A 16,962-nucleotide genomic window follows, 5' to 3' on the forward strand; every position below is an offset into this window, starting at 1 on the left:
AGGATTTTAAGATAAGCCAGAGTAGGGAAGAGTACTGCTGGACATTAACTGAACATTATATTAATTACATCCTTCCCTACTCCACTTTGTATCAAGAAATAATATGTATTTACTACTGGTCCAATGTCTTTGAGAGGCCGATGTACCATCTATCGTAAGTACATAAAACAACGCAACAAGAAGCGTAACAGCTCAATCTTTAACACCTCGACCTTGATAACTCTTATCCCACAAGAAATAAGAGTTGACCTGCCGTCTAGTTGTACCAAAGGTCTCCAACATGCGTAAGTACTATAAATATTCCACTTTATCTCGGTTCAGGTCGTTGGCTTCATTGCGTTGTTTGTAAACAAAAGGTCTATATTTCTCGCTGTCGTATGTCAGACGTGTTAATGCACGAAGGGTTTAATGCAGTGCTTGAAGCAGGGCGTGGGCTAAATCTGGGAAAATAAATCAGAATCAAATTCTGAAAAGTAATGACATAAGCACTTGAACGAATAGCAGTGCATTTTTCGCATTGAAATACTCAAGAATTACATACATTTGATACTATCAATTTGGCTATAGTGCAAACATGAAGCTTTCATGCATTCTTTATCAGAACTTTACAAGGATAAAGTAGCCAGTGTAGTAGTAAATTGCCTTTAAATATAAAAAATAAAAGAGTGATCATACATTTCTAAACTTAACTCAAAAGAACCTTATTTTCTGTTTTGATGGCCAGTTTCTAACAACGTCTTAGCATTCACATGAATGTCAAATTCACGCCCGCTTTGAGCTCACAGATCTGTGCTAGTGTCAGTTCAGCACAATATGTCACGATCGGTGTCTGTGTCAGATTGGGACCCTCGTGATATAAACGAGTCCAATTCGTGCTCAGTGTTGTTAATGTCGTCTTATACAGGATGTGTTGGTTGATAAGATTAGTTGCACCGCGCTCACCCTGTATCATTTCTGTCAGGTGTCAAGGGTTGTTGAGTCTTCAAGCTTGCGCCGACGCTTCCTCTCATTATCTGTGGGTCAAATGTGCACATTCAAAATGTATTAATAAAGTTTCTACGAAAGAAACTAAAGAAGTTGACAGAATCAGAACTTCATCATGCTTTGCGATTTTAGCCAATTTCTGTGTCGTCATTTCTACTGGGCTATTTTATTTTGTGTTTCCCGAACACTAATCTGGGCTTCTTCAAGGCGAGAATGAATAGGTATTTACTGGGCAAGTTTGTAACACCCTAGACTGCATTTCACTTAACATCAGGTGCGATTGCGGTCATATACCTGCCTTATAAAAAAAAGTTTGATCATTTCCTTTTTCTAAAGTTTTAAATTAACAGCTGTCAAGCAAAATTTTCTTCCCGCCATTTCGACCAGTCACAGATTATATCACTTATAGCCTGACCAGGAACATAAAAACCCTGGCATAGAGGCGCTTCAATTGCATTTGATAGTGCAACACTGGGTACAGTCGTACCTGTATTAAATTAATAGGCTAACTTTACGTATCAGGATTCAGGATTATAGGCTAATTTAATATTTTTATAAATTAACAAAAAATATTATATTATAGGTAAACTGGTTTAAATAAATTAAATGAAACCATCAATCGAGCAAGTAGGATTTTATTATTATTCATCAATAATCAAATTCTGAACTTGAATATTCAACTACAATGTCTGCTCATGAACGCTTCAAACTCGGTACTTCTTTCCCAATTCCATAAAATTCAATACTTACAAAGTGACAAAAAACTTTAAAATAGGTAGTTGAAACAAACCACAGCTAATTTTCATAGTTGACTGTACTATACGATAAACATGTCAGTCAATTTGACAACCTTTGTCGGAAACATTATTCAATGAAAATATTGTCCGAACCCTTAGTATTTCTCTTCGACAAATACTTTAACACATTGTGAACCACTTTTCTTTCACGACTATAAAAAGATTTTAGCAATTTAATTCACAAAATCAATTGCGCACATTTAAAATAAAGTTTGTTTACACTTTGACAGCAATAGACTGACATGCAAGGTGACATGTCAATGAAGTTTTCAGTTACTGTTGCCATTAAAAGAAATTAGTACCATTAATTTTCCGCAACATGGCGAGGGTTTTTATGTTCCTGGTCAGGCTATACCACATTTTTTTAATGGTCCATGGCATAAAACCGTTGTCGCTAGGTTAACGTTTCGTTCCTCAGCTAGTGGTATTCCGTCACCTGCCGTGGCTGGACAAGGCGCGTTTCGTTCTAGCCGTGCTCCGGTATTGGAAATGGTGTCTATGGACGCTGGCTCGGGCGGCCATTGTTGCGCGACCGAGCATAGAGAGCGGGAATAAGGTGAGTTGGGAAAAAGGTTTTTTTATGTGGTTAGTAGGAAACGGCTAAGGCATTCGCCATACAGCCAAAAGAGGTTGGATAGTCGTTAGGTTATTGTTTTTTTTTATTTCGTAAAGGCTATCTAATTATTTAGTTTTCGTACACTTAGTTTGTAAAATAGATCATGAGGATTGCTTCCTACGTCCATCGTACGTATTTTTTCACTTTTTTAAACTAATAACTAACATATTTTTAAAAGGACGTACTAACATAAAATTATCAAAAGGTGTAGAATAAGCTCGACATATACTGCCGAAATTGCAATGTGTATTAAAAGATCAAGGCCCTTTTATTCTAAAAAAAGGTAATTGTAAAATTGTGTGGCTGTGAACCCGCTCGATCTCGGTGCCCAGGGTAAAAGGGGATTGTATAGTATAGAATGTAGATAATGAGATAATTCCCACTATAACGTAGAGAGTCAATCTCTCTAACTACGCTTTTGAGCAGCGTGATGTTATGTACAGTCACGGAATGAAAAGGTTCGTCAGTTTTCAAATTGATTCCTTCAACGAATCGCGACCACATACCTTTTGAAACTATGTTACAGAATAATCTCGAGTTAGAGAAAACAATCTTTAACTGTTCGTCAGTAAAGTTCAAAATTATTCAGATCAAAGTTGTTTGACGATTTATCTTGTCAAGATTATTATGATTGATAAACTAAAACCTTCTTGTTGGTTCAACCTACCATTATTATTTCTATTAAATAAAAAAAAAACTACATTTTGTAACATTGCAAGGGATAGAAAATTAAACAAGCAAAACCTTATTCGTTAGCAAACGTCATATTTCTTTAAATGTTAGCAGCACTGTTATGTTGGCAGGTTTGACTCTTACAGTACCTAGTGCAAGCGAAAACCGACACTAAGGTGATGAACCTTTTCATTCCGCGACTGTACATTCCTTACACGTTCAAAAATACTAGTTTTCCACCGGTATCGGCTAATGTTCACTGCTCTTCCACTAAACCTTCTCTCTCCCCAGCAGAATGTGGAGACCGACTCACTAGTGGGCAGCGTGGGCTCAGCCCGCGACTGTTGGATCTGCTACGACAGCGGGCGCGACGAGCCGCTCATCCGGCCCTGCCGCTGCACCGGAGACGTGTCCGCGGTGCACCACGAGTGCCTGCGCCGCTGGCTGGTCGAGGTATGTACCTGGTATACGGATATAAGAATCTGAAACGTGGTCGCTTACTATGGTCCTTATAAGAAGGCTCAAGGTTATCCAAAGGGCGGAGTTTCCCTGCGTGATCAAATCAGAAATGAGCAGATCCGTAGGAGAACCAAAGTGACCGACATAGTCGCAGAATTGCTAAAATCAAGTAGCTGTGCCTGCGTCCCTGGCTGGTTGAGGTATATACCATCAAGTTGTCGTATTTGAGCCAGTTGGCGCCATTGGCGAGTGATAGGGACTTACTGACCAGTGGTGGTGACTAAAGTCCTGTCGCCGAGCAGACAGAATTTCGTACAATGACCCCAAGCTACCTATCCTTGTCGCCCGCGCGTAATTATAATGCTGTCGCGCTCGCACAGTCACTGCGGCCGCCCGTCCCACAGTCGCTACAGTAATATGATTACGCGCGAGCGACAAGGATGGTAAGCTTGGGGTCATTGTACGACATTGTATCTGCTCGGCGACCGGACTTTAGCTAGTGGGCAGCGTGGGCTCAGCCCGCGACTGTTGGATCTGCTACGACAGCGGGCGCGACGAGCCGCTCATCCGGCCCTGCCGCTGCACCGGAGACGTGTCCGCGGTGCACCACGAGTGCCTGCGCCGCTGGCTGGTTGAGGTATGTACTATCAAGTTGTCTGGCGCCATTGGCGAGTGATAAGAACCCTACTGGCCAGTGGCAGTGACTAAAGTCCGGTCGCCGAGCAGACAGAATTTCGTACAATGACCCCATCCTTATCGCTCGCTCGCACACTCACTGTGGCCGCCCGTCGCTCAGTCGCTACAGCAACATAATGAGGGTTTTGGCGAATGAAAAAATCCGCCAGATGGCAATACGTAGAAGCGAGGTCCAAATGCTGCATGATTGGTTATTTTTGACATGACATTGACAGATATGTCAAAATCCACCAATCACGCAGCAGTCAGACCCCACATCCACGTCCCGCCATCTAGCGGATATTTCATTCGCGAGAACCCTCATTACGCGCGAGCGATAAGGATGGGTAGCTTGGAGTCATTGTACGACATTGTATCTGCTCGGCGACCGGACTTTAGTTAGTGGGCAGCGTGGGCTCAGCGCGCGACTGCTGGATCTGCTACGACAGCGGGCGCGACGAGCCGCTCATCCGGCCCTGCCGCTGCACCGGAGACGTGTCCGCGGTGCACCACGAGTGCCTGCGCCGCTGGCTGGTTGAGGTACGTACCAAGTTGTCATATTTGAGCCATTTGTGATAGGAAGTTACTGACCAGTGGCGGCAAATAAGGTAGCTGACCTAAGGTGAGACCACAGAACACAGAAACTAAAGGGAGATGGGACAAGGGGGCGGGGCCGGTGTCGCAGCAATATGCCCAAAAACAGAGTGCCTGCGCCGCTGGCTGGTTGAGGTATGTACTTGGTATAAGGATATATGGATCTGAAACGTGGTCGCTTACAGCTTCACTTACGCTCATAAGAAGGCTCAAGGTCACCCAAAGGGCGGAGTTTCCCTGCGTGATCGAATCAGAAATGAGGAGATCCGCAGGACAACCAAAGTGACCGACATAGCCCGCAGAATTGCTAAAATCAAGTGGCTGTGCCTGCGTCGCTGGATGCTTGGGGTATGTACCATCAACACAGATCACAGAAACTAAAGGGAGATGTGACAAGGGGGCGGGGCCGGTGTCGCAGCAATATGCCCAAAAACAGAACACATTGCTATGACCATCAAGTTGTCGTATTTGAGCCAGTTGGTGATAGAAACTCACTGACCAGTGGCGGTGACTAAAGTCCGGTCGCCGAGCAGACAGAATTTCGTACAATGACCCCAAGCTACCCATCCTTGTCGCCCGCGCGTAATTATAATGCTGTCGCGCTCGCACAGTCACTGCGGCCGCTCGTCGCACAGTCGCTACAGCAATATGATTATGCGCGAGCGACAAGGATGGTTAGCTTAAGGTCATTGTAGGACATTGTATCTGCTCGGCGACTGACTAGTTAGTGGGCAGCGTGGGCTCAGCCCGCGACTGTTGGATCTGCTACGACAGCGGGCGCGACGAGCCGCTCATCCGGCCCTGCCGCTGCACCGGAGACGTGTCCGCGGTGCACCACGAGTGCCTGCGCCGCTGGCTGGTTGAGGTATAGTAATAATAGAACTCTTTATTGCACACCACAACAAGAATAAGGACAAAAAAACACCATATACCATCAAGTTGTCGTCTTTGAGCCAGTGGCGGTGACTAAAGTCCGGTCGCCGAGCAGATAGAACTCCGTACAATGACCCCAAGCTACCCATCCTTATAGCTCGCGCGTAATTATAAATTGCTGTAGCGACTGTGGGACGGGCGGCCGCAGTGACTGTGCGAGCGCGACAGCATTATAATTACGCGCGGGCGACAAGGATGGGTAGCTTGCGGTCATTGTACGAAATTCTGTCTGCTCGGCGACCGGACTTTAGTCACTGCCACTGGTCAGTGAGTTCTTATCGTGCGAGTGACAAGGATGGGTAGCTTGGGGTCATTGTACGAAATTGAATCTGCTCGGCGACCGGGCTGTAGTTAGTGGGCAGCGTGGGCTCAGCGCGCGACTGTTGGATCTGCTACGACAGCGGGCGCGACGAGCCGCTCATCCGGCCCTGCCGCTGCACCGGAGACGTGTCCGCGGTGCACCACGAGTGCCTGCGCCGCTGGCTGGTCGAGGTATGTACCATCAAGATGTCTGGCGCCACTGGCGAGTGATAGGAACTCACTGACCAGTGGCGGTGACTAAAGTCCGGTCGCCGAGCAATGACCCCAAGCTACCCATCCTTATCGCTCGCTCGCACACTCACTGTGACTGCCCGTCGCACAGTCGCTACATGTTACTTCGATAGTGTGTGTAGTGGAAGTTTATAAATGAAAAGAGTGGACTGTATGAAATTGATTATCTATTCGGTATAAATGTACAATATTATCGAGACCGTTTAGTGCAAAGTCGTTGAAGAGAGTGCGTCAGGATCGTCTTCCTCGATGTTCGCTCGCGAACCGAACATTGCTCGTTCGTTCGCCGAACGCTCGCCGCTCTCTCCGGTCACGCCGCCCGCGGGCATTGTCCGTGAGTAGTCACTACAGCTATATGATTACGCGCGAGCGATAAGAATGGGTAGCTTGGGGTCATTGTACGAAATTGTATCTGCTCGGCGACCGGACTTTAGTTAGTGGGCAGCGTGGGCTCAGCGCGCGACTGTTGGATCTGCTACGACAGCGGGCGCGACGAGCCGCTCATCCGGCCCTGCCGCTGCACCGGAGACGTGTCCGCGGTGCACCACGAGTGCCTGCGCCGCTGGCTGGTCGAGGTATGTACTATCAAGTTGTCTGGCGCCATTGGCGAGTGATAAGAACCCTACTGACCAGTGGCAGTGACTTAAGTCCCAGACAATTACCCCAAGCTACCCATGCTTATTGTTGGTAAAGCCCGGTCCGTGAGCACGTAGAATGAGTACGACAGCGGGCGCGACGAGCCGCTCATCCGGCCCTACCGCTGCACCGGAGACGTGTCCGCGGTGCACCACGAGTGCCTGCGCCGCTGGCTGGTTGAGGTATGTACCATCAACACAGATCACAGAAACTAAAGTGAGATGGGACAAGGGGGCGGGGCCGGTGTCGCAGCAATATGCCCAAAAACAGAACACGAGCAATGTCAGCAGCACCAGTGCACCACGAGTGCCTGCGTCGCTGGCTGCTTGGGGTATATACCATCAAGTTGTCGTATTCGAGACAGTTGGCGCTACTGGCGAGTGATAGAGACTTACTGACCAGTGGCGGTGACTAAAGTCCGGTCGCCGAGCAGATAGAACTCCGTACAATGACCCCAAGCTACCCATCCTTATAGCTCGCGCGTAATTATAAATTGCTGTAGCGACTGTGGGACGGGCGGCCGCAGTGACTGTGCGAGCGCGACAGCATTATAATTACGCGCGGGCGACAAGGATGGGTAGCTTGGGGTCATTCCACAAAATTCTACGTGCTCACGGACCAGACTTTAGCGACTGTGCGACGGGCGGCGACTGTGAGTGTGCGAGCGCGACTGGTAGCTTGGGGTCTTTGTACGAAATTGTATCTGCTCGGCGACCGGACTCTAGTTAGTGGGCAGCGTGGGCTCGGCCCGCGACTGTTGGATCTGCTACGACAGCGGGCGCGACGAGCCGCTCATCCGGCCCTGCCGCTGCACCGGAGACGTGTCCGCGGTGCACCACGAGTGCCTGCGCCGCTGGCTGGTCGAGGTATAGTAATAACTAGCTTTCCGCCCGCGGCTTCGCCCGCGTGGAATTTTGTCTGTCAAAGAAAAACTTTATCGCGCGCGTCCCTGTTTCAAAAACCGGGATAAAAACTATCCTATGTTCTTTCCCGGGACTCAAACTATCTCTATGCCAAATTTCATCAAAATCGGTTGCGAGGTTTAAGCGGGAAAGCGTAACAGACAGACAGACAGACAGACAGACAGAGTTACTTTCGCATTTATAATATTAGTTGGGATAGAACTCTTTATTGCACACCACAACAAGAATAAGGACAAAAAAACACCATATACCATCAAGTTGTCGTCTTTGAGCCAGTGGCGGTGACTAAAGTCCGGTCGCCGAGCAGATAGAACTCTGTACAATGACCCCAAGCTACCCATCCTTATAGCTCGCGCGTAATTATAATGCTGTCGCGCTCGCACAGCCACTGCGGCCGCCCGTCCCACAGTCGCTACAGAAATAGATTACGCGCGAGTGACAAGGATGGTTAGCTTGGGGTCATTGTACGAAATTGTATCTGCTTGGCGACCGGCCTTTAGTTAGTGGGCAGCGTGGGCTCAGCGCGCGACTGTTGGATCTGCTACGACAGCGGGCGCGACGAGCCGCTCATCCGGCCCTGCCGCTGCACCGGAGACGTGTCCGCGGTGCACCACGAGTGCCTGCGCCGCTGGCTGGTTGAGGTATGTACCATCAACACAGATCACAGAAACTACAGGGAGATGTGACAAGGGGGCGGGGCCGGTGTCGCAGCAATATGCCCAAAAACAGAGTGCCTGCGCCGCTGGCTGGTTGAGGTATGTACTATCAAGTTGTACTTACTACTACTGACCAGTGGCGGTGACTAAAGTCCGGTCGCCGAGCAGATAGGACTCCGTACAATGACCCCAAGCTACCCATCCTTATTGTTGGTAAAGCCCGGTCCGTGAGCACGTAGAATTTTGTCCAATGACCCCTAGCTACCCATCCTTATCGCTCGCGCGTAATTATACTGCTGTCGCGACTGTGCGGCTGGCACCCGCAATGAGTGTGCGAGTGCGATAGCAACATAATTACGCGCGAGCGATAAGGATGGTTAGCTTGGGGTCATTGTACGAAATTCTACGTGCTCACGGACCAGACTTTAGCGACTGTGCGACGGGCGGCGACAGTGAGTGTGCGAGCGCGACTGGTAGCTTGGGGTCATTGTACGAAATTGTATCTGCTCGGCGATCGGACTTTAGTTAGTGGGCAGCGTGGGCTCGGCGCGCGACTGTTGGATCTGCTACGACAGCGGGCGCGACGAGCCGCTCATCCGGCCCTGCCGCTGCACCGGAGACGTGTCCGCGGTGCACCACGAGTGCCTGCGCCGCTGGCTGGTCGAGGTATGTACTATCAACACAGATCACAGAAACTACAGGGAGATGTGACAAGGGGGCGGGGCCGGTGTCGCAGCAATATGCCCAAAAACAGAGTGCCTGCGCTGCTGGCTGGTTCAGGTATGTACCTGGTTGGCTTATTGTGATAGGAAGTTACTGACCAGTAGCGGCAAATAAGGTAGCTGACCTAAGGTGAGACCACAGATTAGTGATGAAACGGATAGTTGTTTGGCCGGATACCGGATACCGGATATCCGGCCAGTTGCTAGGCCGGATAGCCGGATATCCGGCGGCCGGATAGTTGGCCCATTGTCTCGTTGTATGTCGTGTCGAGTATAGCGCCGCACATGTGTTTCGAACGCGATCAGTGGGTCTAGTAGTAGACTAGACTAGTCACACTTTTCGAAAATCGAATCCGTCAGAATAGAATGTCAGATTTTGCCACTTGTCTAGGGGGCAGGACAATTCGGGCGATTTCGATTGCTATCGTGAGTGTGTGATTGAATAGCAAAAATTAAATTAGTTTACTTGTTGCGTAATCTGACTGAACTGCATACATCATGTCAGCAGACTATCATAATATCAGTGAAAAAAAGATCGCCTTTTTTATTTAGCAATATTTCGACATTAACAGATATTAACTATTTATGTATTCGTCATTAGAGTGAATAGCCCAGAAAAAGAAATTAGTTTTTGAAAGGCCTTAATTTTTTTTGTAACTTTTTGGACTTTAAATATAAGCCGTCATTATTATAAGCCATCTTATTGATATTTACCTCAAAGATTAATGTATTTCATTAAATTAATAGGAAATTGTCGTAGTTTTTTAATATCCGGTATCCGGCCGGATAGTGAGTTACTATCCGGTATCCGGCCGGATATCCGGCCTACCGGATAGTTACCGGATATCCGTTTCATCTCTACCACAGATCACAGAAACTACAGGGAGATGTGACAAGGGGGCGGGGCCGGTGTCGCAGCAATATGCCCAAAAACAGAGTGCCTGCGCCGCTGGCTGGTTGAGATATGTACCTGGTATACGGATATGTGGATCTGAAACGTGGTCGCTTACTATGGGCTTCATAAGAAGGCTCATGGTCACTCTAAGGGCGAAGTTTCCCTGCGTGATCGAATCAGAAATGAGGAGATCCGCAGGACAACCAAAGTGACCGACATAGCTCGCAGAATTGCTAAAATCAAGTGGCTGTGCCTGCGTCGCTGGATGCTTGGGGTATGTACCATCAACACAGGTCACAGAAACTACAGGTAGATGTGACAAGGGGGCGGGGCCGGTGTCGCAGCAGTATGCCCAAAAACGGAACACATTGCTATGACCATCAAGTTGTCGTCTTTGAGCCAGTTGGCGCCAGTGGCGAGTGATATGAACTCACTGACCAGTGGCGGTGACTAAAGTCCGGTCGCCGAGCAGACAGAATTTCGTACAATGACCCCAAGCTCCCCATCCTTATCGCTCGCGCGTAATTATATTGCTGTAGCAACTGTGCGACGGGCGGCCACAGTGACTGTGCGAGCGCGACAGCATTATAATTACGTGATTTTTATGTGATCCCTATGGTAACACTTAACAGGCATTTTGTTTTCATAGGGGTCACTTAATAATTAGGGATTGATGGTGAAAACAGGCATAGTCACCATTGCAGAAGCACGCACGACCCACAGTGTTTTTTTTGACCCGAAAAAGTGACATTCTGTTTTTATCACTAATATCCAAAGTTTAACTTATTATTAATGTAAGACTAAAACACCCAGGTGACAAATAGCTATAGATTATTTTAAAAAAAATATTTTAGAAAATTTATTTTGTGCTGGGTCAAACTACAATTTTATTATTATTTAAAGAAACGTACACACTAAGCTTCTCTTTGCATTGCAGGTAGGTAGGTTGGTGTATGGCGAATATTATTGCACCTATAATTATTTAAAAGTAGTTATAGGAACGACAGTATGATTATTTTTTAAATTTAAGAAATTATTATTTTTCTCTTTTTCTACGCCGAAGTAGAATCTCTGCTTAGGTCAGATAAATTTCTTAAAATAAGCTCTATCACCTAAAATTTTTCTGTATTCTAACTCGGCCGCAATTTCGAGAAAAACGATTTTTTCCAAAATGTTAGGATTGTCACAAAAAATGACCTTACGTAGTTCCACTTTCTTTAGGGTTCCGTGGCCAAAGGATGCTAACGGGACATAATTAATATTATGCAAATATAAATACCACTCCTGATGATCAAGAGTCTTCATATATCTTAAAAGATGATGAAGAAACAGTATTCTTGAGCACTGATAGTAATTTAACTGATAACCTACCTAAGACAAATTAAACACATAATTAGGACCGATTAGCATCCTTTGGCCACGGAACCCTAAAGAAAGTGGATCTACGTAAGGTCATTTTTTGTGACAATCCTAACATTTTGGAAAAAATCGTTTTTCTCGAAATTGCGGCCGAGTTAGAATACAGAAAAATTTTAGGTGATAGAGCTTATTTTAAGAAATTTATCTGACCTAAGCAGAGATTCTACTTCGGCGTAGAAAACGAGAAAAATAATAATTTCTTAAATTTAAAAAATAATCATACTGTCGTTCCTATAACTACTTTTAAATAATTATAGGTGCAATAATATTCGCCATACACCAACCTACCTACCTGCAATGCAAAGAGAAGCTTAGTGTGTACGTTTCTTTAAATAATAATAAAATTGTAGTTTGACCCAGTACAAAATAAATTTTCTAAAATATTTTTTTTAAAATAATCTATAGCTATTTGTCACCTGGGTGTTTTAGTCTAACATTAATAATAAGTTAAACTTTGGATATTAGTGATAAAAACAGAATGTCACTTTTTCGGGTCCAAAAAAACACTGTGCGACCCTCTCTAATTTACCAGAGCATTGGAGGATTTGGCCTAAACCCCCGCGCTGCTCAGACAGAAGGCCTGATATTAGCTCTCTTTGTCACCAATATACTTCATTCAAATTCTCATATCAAATAATAATTTATTTTTGCATTTTTTTTTCAGAGTGCATCGACACCTGACGGCCTGAAATGCAAAGTTTGCAACACGCCCTACATCGTGCAGGAAACAAACAGGTAACTAAATTGAAATGAAATCTTATTTTATCCTGTGTTATCTTAACCTTGCTACTTTGTCATATTTCTTCTTCGTCTGTCTCTCAGACTGGCTTAAAATCGGACTTGAACCAACATTGAGTCATCATCTCAGCCATAGGACGTCCACTGCTGAACATAGACCTCCCCCAATGCTTTCCATGTTGCCCGGTTGGTAGCGGCCTATGTCCAGCGCTTTCCTGCTGTAACATCCTACTATCCTACTAATATTATAAATGTGAAAGTTTGGATGTCTGGATGTCTGGATGTTTGTTGCTCTTTCACGTAAAATCTACTGAACGGATTTTGATGAAACTTTACAGTGTTATTGTTTATAACCCAGAATAACATATAGGCTATAATTTATGACGATCTGTAACAAACGAAATTTCACGCGGGTGAAGCCGCGAGCAAAAGCTAGTGGAGTAATAAACTTATTATTTTAGGGTGGAGTGGGACCGCGGCTTCACGTGCGCGCACTGGCTGCGCACAGCACTGGCCGTCGCTTGCATGTGCGGCGCGGGCGCGGCGGCCTGGCTCGTGGCGCAGCTGTGCGCCTCGCCAGTACCTCGCGTACTTGGTGCCGGCGCCGCGCTGTTGGTGTGCTACGTCGCCGTAAGGTAAGGCTACACTCGTAGCACTAATGTGGTTCGTAGCGTTCTTTCTTACTACCCATCGCCCCCAGGCCAATGCCGTAGTAGGCAAAGCGACGACAGATCTTAGTTCAATGTTCGTAGCACTCGCACGGCTACGTTACGTCGCCGTAAGGTCAGTTACCGCTTGTAGCACTTGTGTCGCTCGTAGCTATAATGCTACGACTCCGTTACGTCACGACTGACCGACAAACAGCTACGAGGTAGTTCTGCACTTGTCGTAGCACTCGCATGGCTCGTAGCGTTCTTGCTATGTTGCCGTCAGGTTAGTGCCTTAGTTGGCGAAGCGACGTGAGATACACAGGCTCTAGTAGCACTTGCATGGGTCGTAGCACTGTTGCTGCTACGCCGCCGTCAGGTCAGTGACCGCTCATAGCTTCACGTGCGCGCACTGGCTGCGCACAGCACTGGCCGTCGCTTGCATGTGCGGCGCGGGCGCGGCGGCCTGGCTCGTGGTGCAGCTGTGTGCCTCGCCGGTACCTCGCGTACTTGGTGCCGGCGCTGCGCTGTTGGTGTGCTACGTCGCCGTAAGGTAAGGCTACAATCTTAATTCTACACTCGTAGCACTGATATGGTTCGTAGCGTGCTGCTACGGCGAGGACAAGTCAGTGCGCCGCTCGTGGCACTCGCATGGCTCGTAGCAGCCCTGCTATGGAAGCTCTTAGCGATGATGCTACGACACCGTTAAGTTAATGGAAAGTCAATGAAGCTCGTGGCGCAGCTGTGCGCCTCGCCGGTACCTCGCGTACTTGGTGCCGGCGCCGCGCTGTTGGTGTGCTACGTCGCCGTAAGGTAAGGCTGCACTCGTAGCACTGATATGGTTCGTAGCGTCGCTGCTACGGCGAGGACAAGTCAGTGGACCGCTTGTAGCACTCGCACGGCTCGGCACTCGCATGGCTCTTAGCAGCCCTGCTATGGAGCTCTTAGCGATGATGCTACGACATCGTTAAGTCAATGAAGTTCGTGGCGCAGCTGTGCGCCTCGCCGGTACCTCGCGTACTTGGTGCCGGCGCCGCGCTGCTCGTGTGTTATGTTGCTGTCAGATCAGTGCTTTAGGCTTTAGACAAAACAGATCTCGTAGCACTTACATGGGTCGTAGCGCTGTATAATAAACAACGTCGCGGGAGATACATAGATGCTGCTACACCGCTGGTTATAAATGCTACAGTTGTAGCACTGAAATAGTTCGTAGCGCTGTTGCTACGTCGCCATTAGGTCAGTACTGTAGCGGGAAAAACTACGCAGGAGATGATCAGGTCTCGCAGCACTGTTGCTAAGTCGTCGTCATGTCAGTGAGCCGCTCGTAGCCCTTGTACGGGTCGTAGCAGCACTGCTACGGAGCTCGTAGCGATGTTGCTACGACACCGTTAAGTCAGTGGGCAATAAAAACGACACGGGCAGACGACGGGCAGAGATATACTTGTAGCACTGACTTGGTTCGTAGCGTCGCTGCTATGGAGCTAGAGAGCTAGTCCTACGATGATACTACGACATCGTTAAGTCAATTACCGGCTCACTGATAAATTATAACGACGAGGTAGTTCTGCGCTCATAGCACTTACATGGTTCGTAGCAATGATGTTACGACGCCGTTGTCAAGTTATCTACTCAATTATGTTGAATGTTCATTCATAATTCTCTCCTTTACTTACAGATTCCTTGGCATGAACACCGTATCAGCCTACCAGCGGGCTAAGGTGTCCTCCTTGCGGATCCTCACCGAGCCCTCCTCAGAACATTCACTGGCCACCATCAGCCAGTCGGTCACCGTCGACATCGCCTCCAAGGCCGCCTTGCCACAGACCCTGAAGACGGACGAGAAATAAACGATACGCCGCTATCGTTGGACCAGATAACGTTACAGCGTGCGCGAATAACGTTGCCGCGAGTGAAAACGTATGCAGAATAACGATATTCGAAATAACGTTTGTGAAATGTGACGCGAGAATGCCGTTAGTGATTTCGATATCGGTTAATACGGTGATTCAAAAGCGTTTCGAGGCCAAATTAATTTTTCGTGAAAGCGATAACGGATAACGGTTCCAAATACCGTTATTAAGTGTGCGTGTTGATGCCAAAAACTTTGAACTGAAGCACGTGCGTGAAAAAGACAGATATTTCGTAGTTACCTTAGAGTGTACAATCGTGGCCAAACAGAAGAAAAGACAACAAATAACGGTTATATACCGGTATGCTATTATTATGTGATACGAGAGAAGCAATGATACGTTGTGAAATAAAAAACGATACGAAAGCTATATTTTCGTTAAAACCGTCGCAGGCAACTACAGTGAAAATGTTGGATTTACAAAAACTGTTGTGATGGACATACGTAATTTAAATATGTACTTTATTTATGATGTTCTGATACTGCTATTACAAAAATATACAGTATGTTAACTAACGAAAGAGGTTCCTATAAATCTTAACATAATTTTATTCATTTCACCCTTTTTAAAACCAAAATAGTGGCTCGAAATAGCTATTTTACAACTATAAGCGAAAGTAAGCTTACACAGGGTGTTGTATTTTACGTAAGTTTTTTTGTGGTATTTTAAAATTTAAACATTTTTGTTTATTTAATTTTTTGATATTCTTTGGATCATCTAGCTAGTTCTGCGTATTAAAAACAATGTCTTTCGTTAGTTAACATATTGTATGATATAAAATACTGGTTACGCGGTAATCCCTTTCAAGCTACAAAAGTTTAGCAAACATATCATAAAACGCCAAAGAAGTAAATTTAGTTTAAAAATTACAAAAAACCATACGAATTTAACACCATACACACTAAATTAAAACATCATACTGTCACACATTTTCTTTTCTTTAACTTTTCAATGATTTTTCGATTTTTTAATTGACAGCGATTAACGTGTGACCAGTTTCTCATGAAATATTGTCGCATTTGAAAAAACAACTGTTTGTCATATGTATGCCTCTCCTTCGCACTTATTTCGTAATTAGTGCGAGTAAGTGAGCAGCAAAGTCGATTGTCAGTTTCAGTTTATTACAGCTTGGAGACTTACTTTTGATGCAATAGAATTCTAATTCGCATACGTTACTACACAAATGGTGTATGAGTTTCATAAACTATGTTTTCAGATCTGTATTCGAATTTCAATTCTAATGCTTATAAAATACTTGTTTTGATTTTAAAAATAACGAAATAACGTTAATGCGTTATTGTCTGGACTACGAAGTGTTACTATTGAGTATTCGTTTTTTGTCAGTACAAATGCCGTGATATAAACTGATAGTGTGATGTGTGTATGGTAAATTACGATGATAATAATTATTATAACGTAATTATTAAATATTTTGTTATTATACTTTTTATTTGTATTATTTTCCCATTATTTGTTTTCTCTATTCTACTTTATAATTTCAAAGTACTTATCTAAAGATATTTTTTTACTTGCATTTATTAAATAAGTTCAACATGAGTTTTGGTTGTTATTGGTTATTCAGATTTGGTTCTTGAATCATGGTCACCCTAAAACATAGCAAATCATGACTCTACATGCTCAGATAGTAAAAGTAAATAAATTGTTTGTTACAAGCGCAATAATAATATAGAAGAATATTGAAAAAAATTATAAGCAAATATTAAATAAACTTTTTCTGATCCCTTATTGAGCGAGAATGATATAGATATACAAACGAGCAAGACAAAGTAAGAGTAGGTGTATGGACGTTCGAGCGTTCTAATAAAATATCCTACACAGTGGTTTTCTTTCAGCGGCTAAGTTGTTGACAAGTATCAAGATTATTAACGCGAGTTGAACTTATTTTAATTAACATCACAGACCGGTGAGTGGTTAGATAATGCCGAAAAAATAAGTAATAAAGAAAATAATAAATGTAAAAACGTTGCAGAAACATAATTAAATAACGAAATTCTTTAAAGCTTCATAAAATGATTTTTTCCCACAAATACATATCATTTAACGAATTTTGGGTGTCACGTGAAATTAATTTATTGTATGAGAAGATTGGTGAACAGATTCTACTGTGATATTA

At 45.2% G+C, this 16,962-nt stretch overlaps 1 protein-coding gene across 1 annotated transcript in view; it reads left to right on the forward strand.

The window, feature by feature from the left end:
- LOC135083087 (uncharacterized) overlaps positions 1 to 16,271 on the forward strand; it is a gene marked incomplete at its 5' end in the record, with an annotated part of 71,489 nt that extends 55,218 nt beyond the window's left edge. Inside the window, 5 exons of the mRNA XM_063977851.1 lie at positions 3,364 to 3,522; positions 12,198 to 12,268; positions 12,733 to 12,901; positions 13,272 to 13,471; positions 14,594 to 16,271. Coding sequence (XP_063833921.1) covers positions 3,364 to 3,522; positions 12,198 to 12,268; positions 12,733 to 12,901; positions 13,272 to 13,471; positions 14,594 to 14,765 — 771 coding nt within the window. The remainder of the gene's footprint in view (positions 1 to 3,363; positions 3,523 to 12,197; positions 12,269 to 12,732; positions 12,902 to 13,271; positions 13,472 to 14,593) is intronic.
- Positions 16,272 to 16,962: the final 691 nt, after the last annotated feature.

The sequence above is a fragment of the Ostrinia nubilalis genome, chromosome 22 (genome assembly GCF_963855985.1).
Source record: "Ostrinia nubilalis chromosome 22, ilOstNubi1.1, whole genome shotgun sequence".
Classification (NCBI taxonomy): Eukaryota; Metazoa; Arthropoda; class Insecta; order Lepidoptera; family Crambidae; genus Ostrinia; species Ostrinia nubilalis.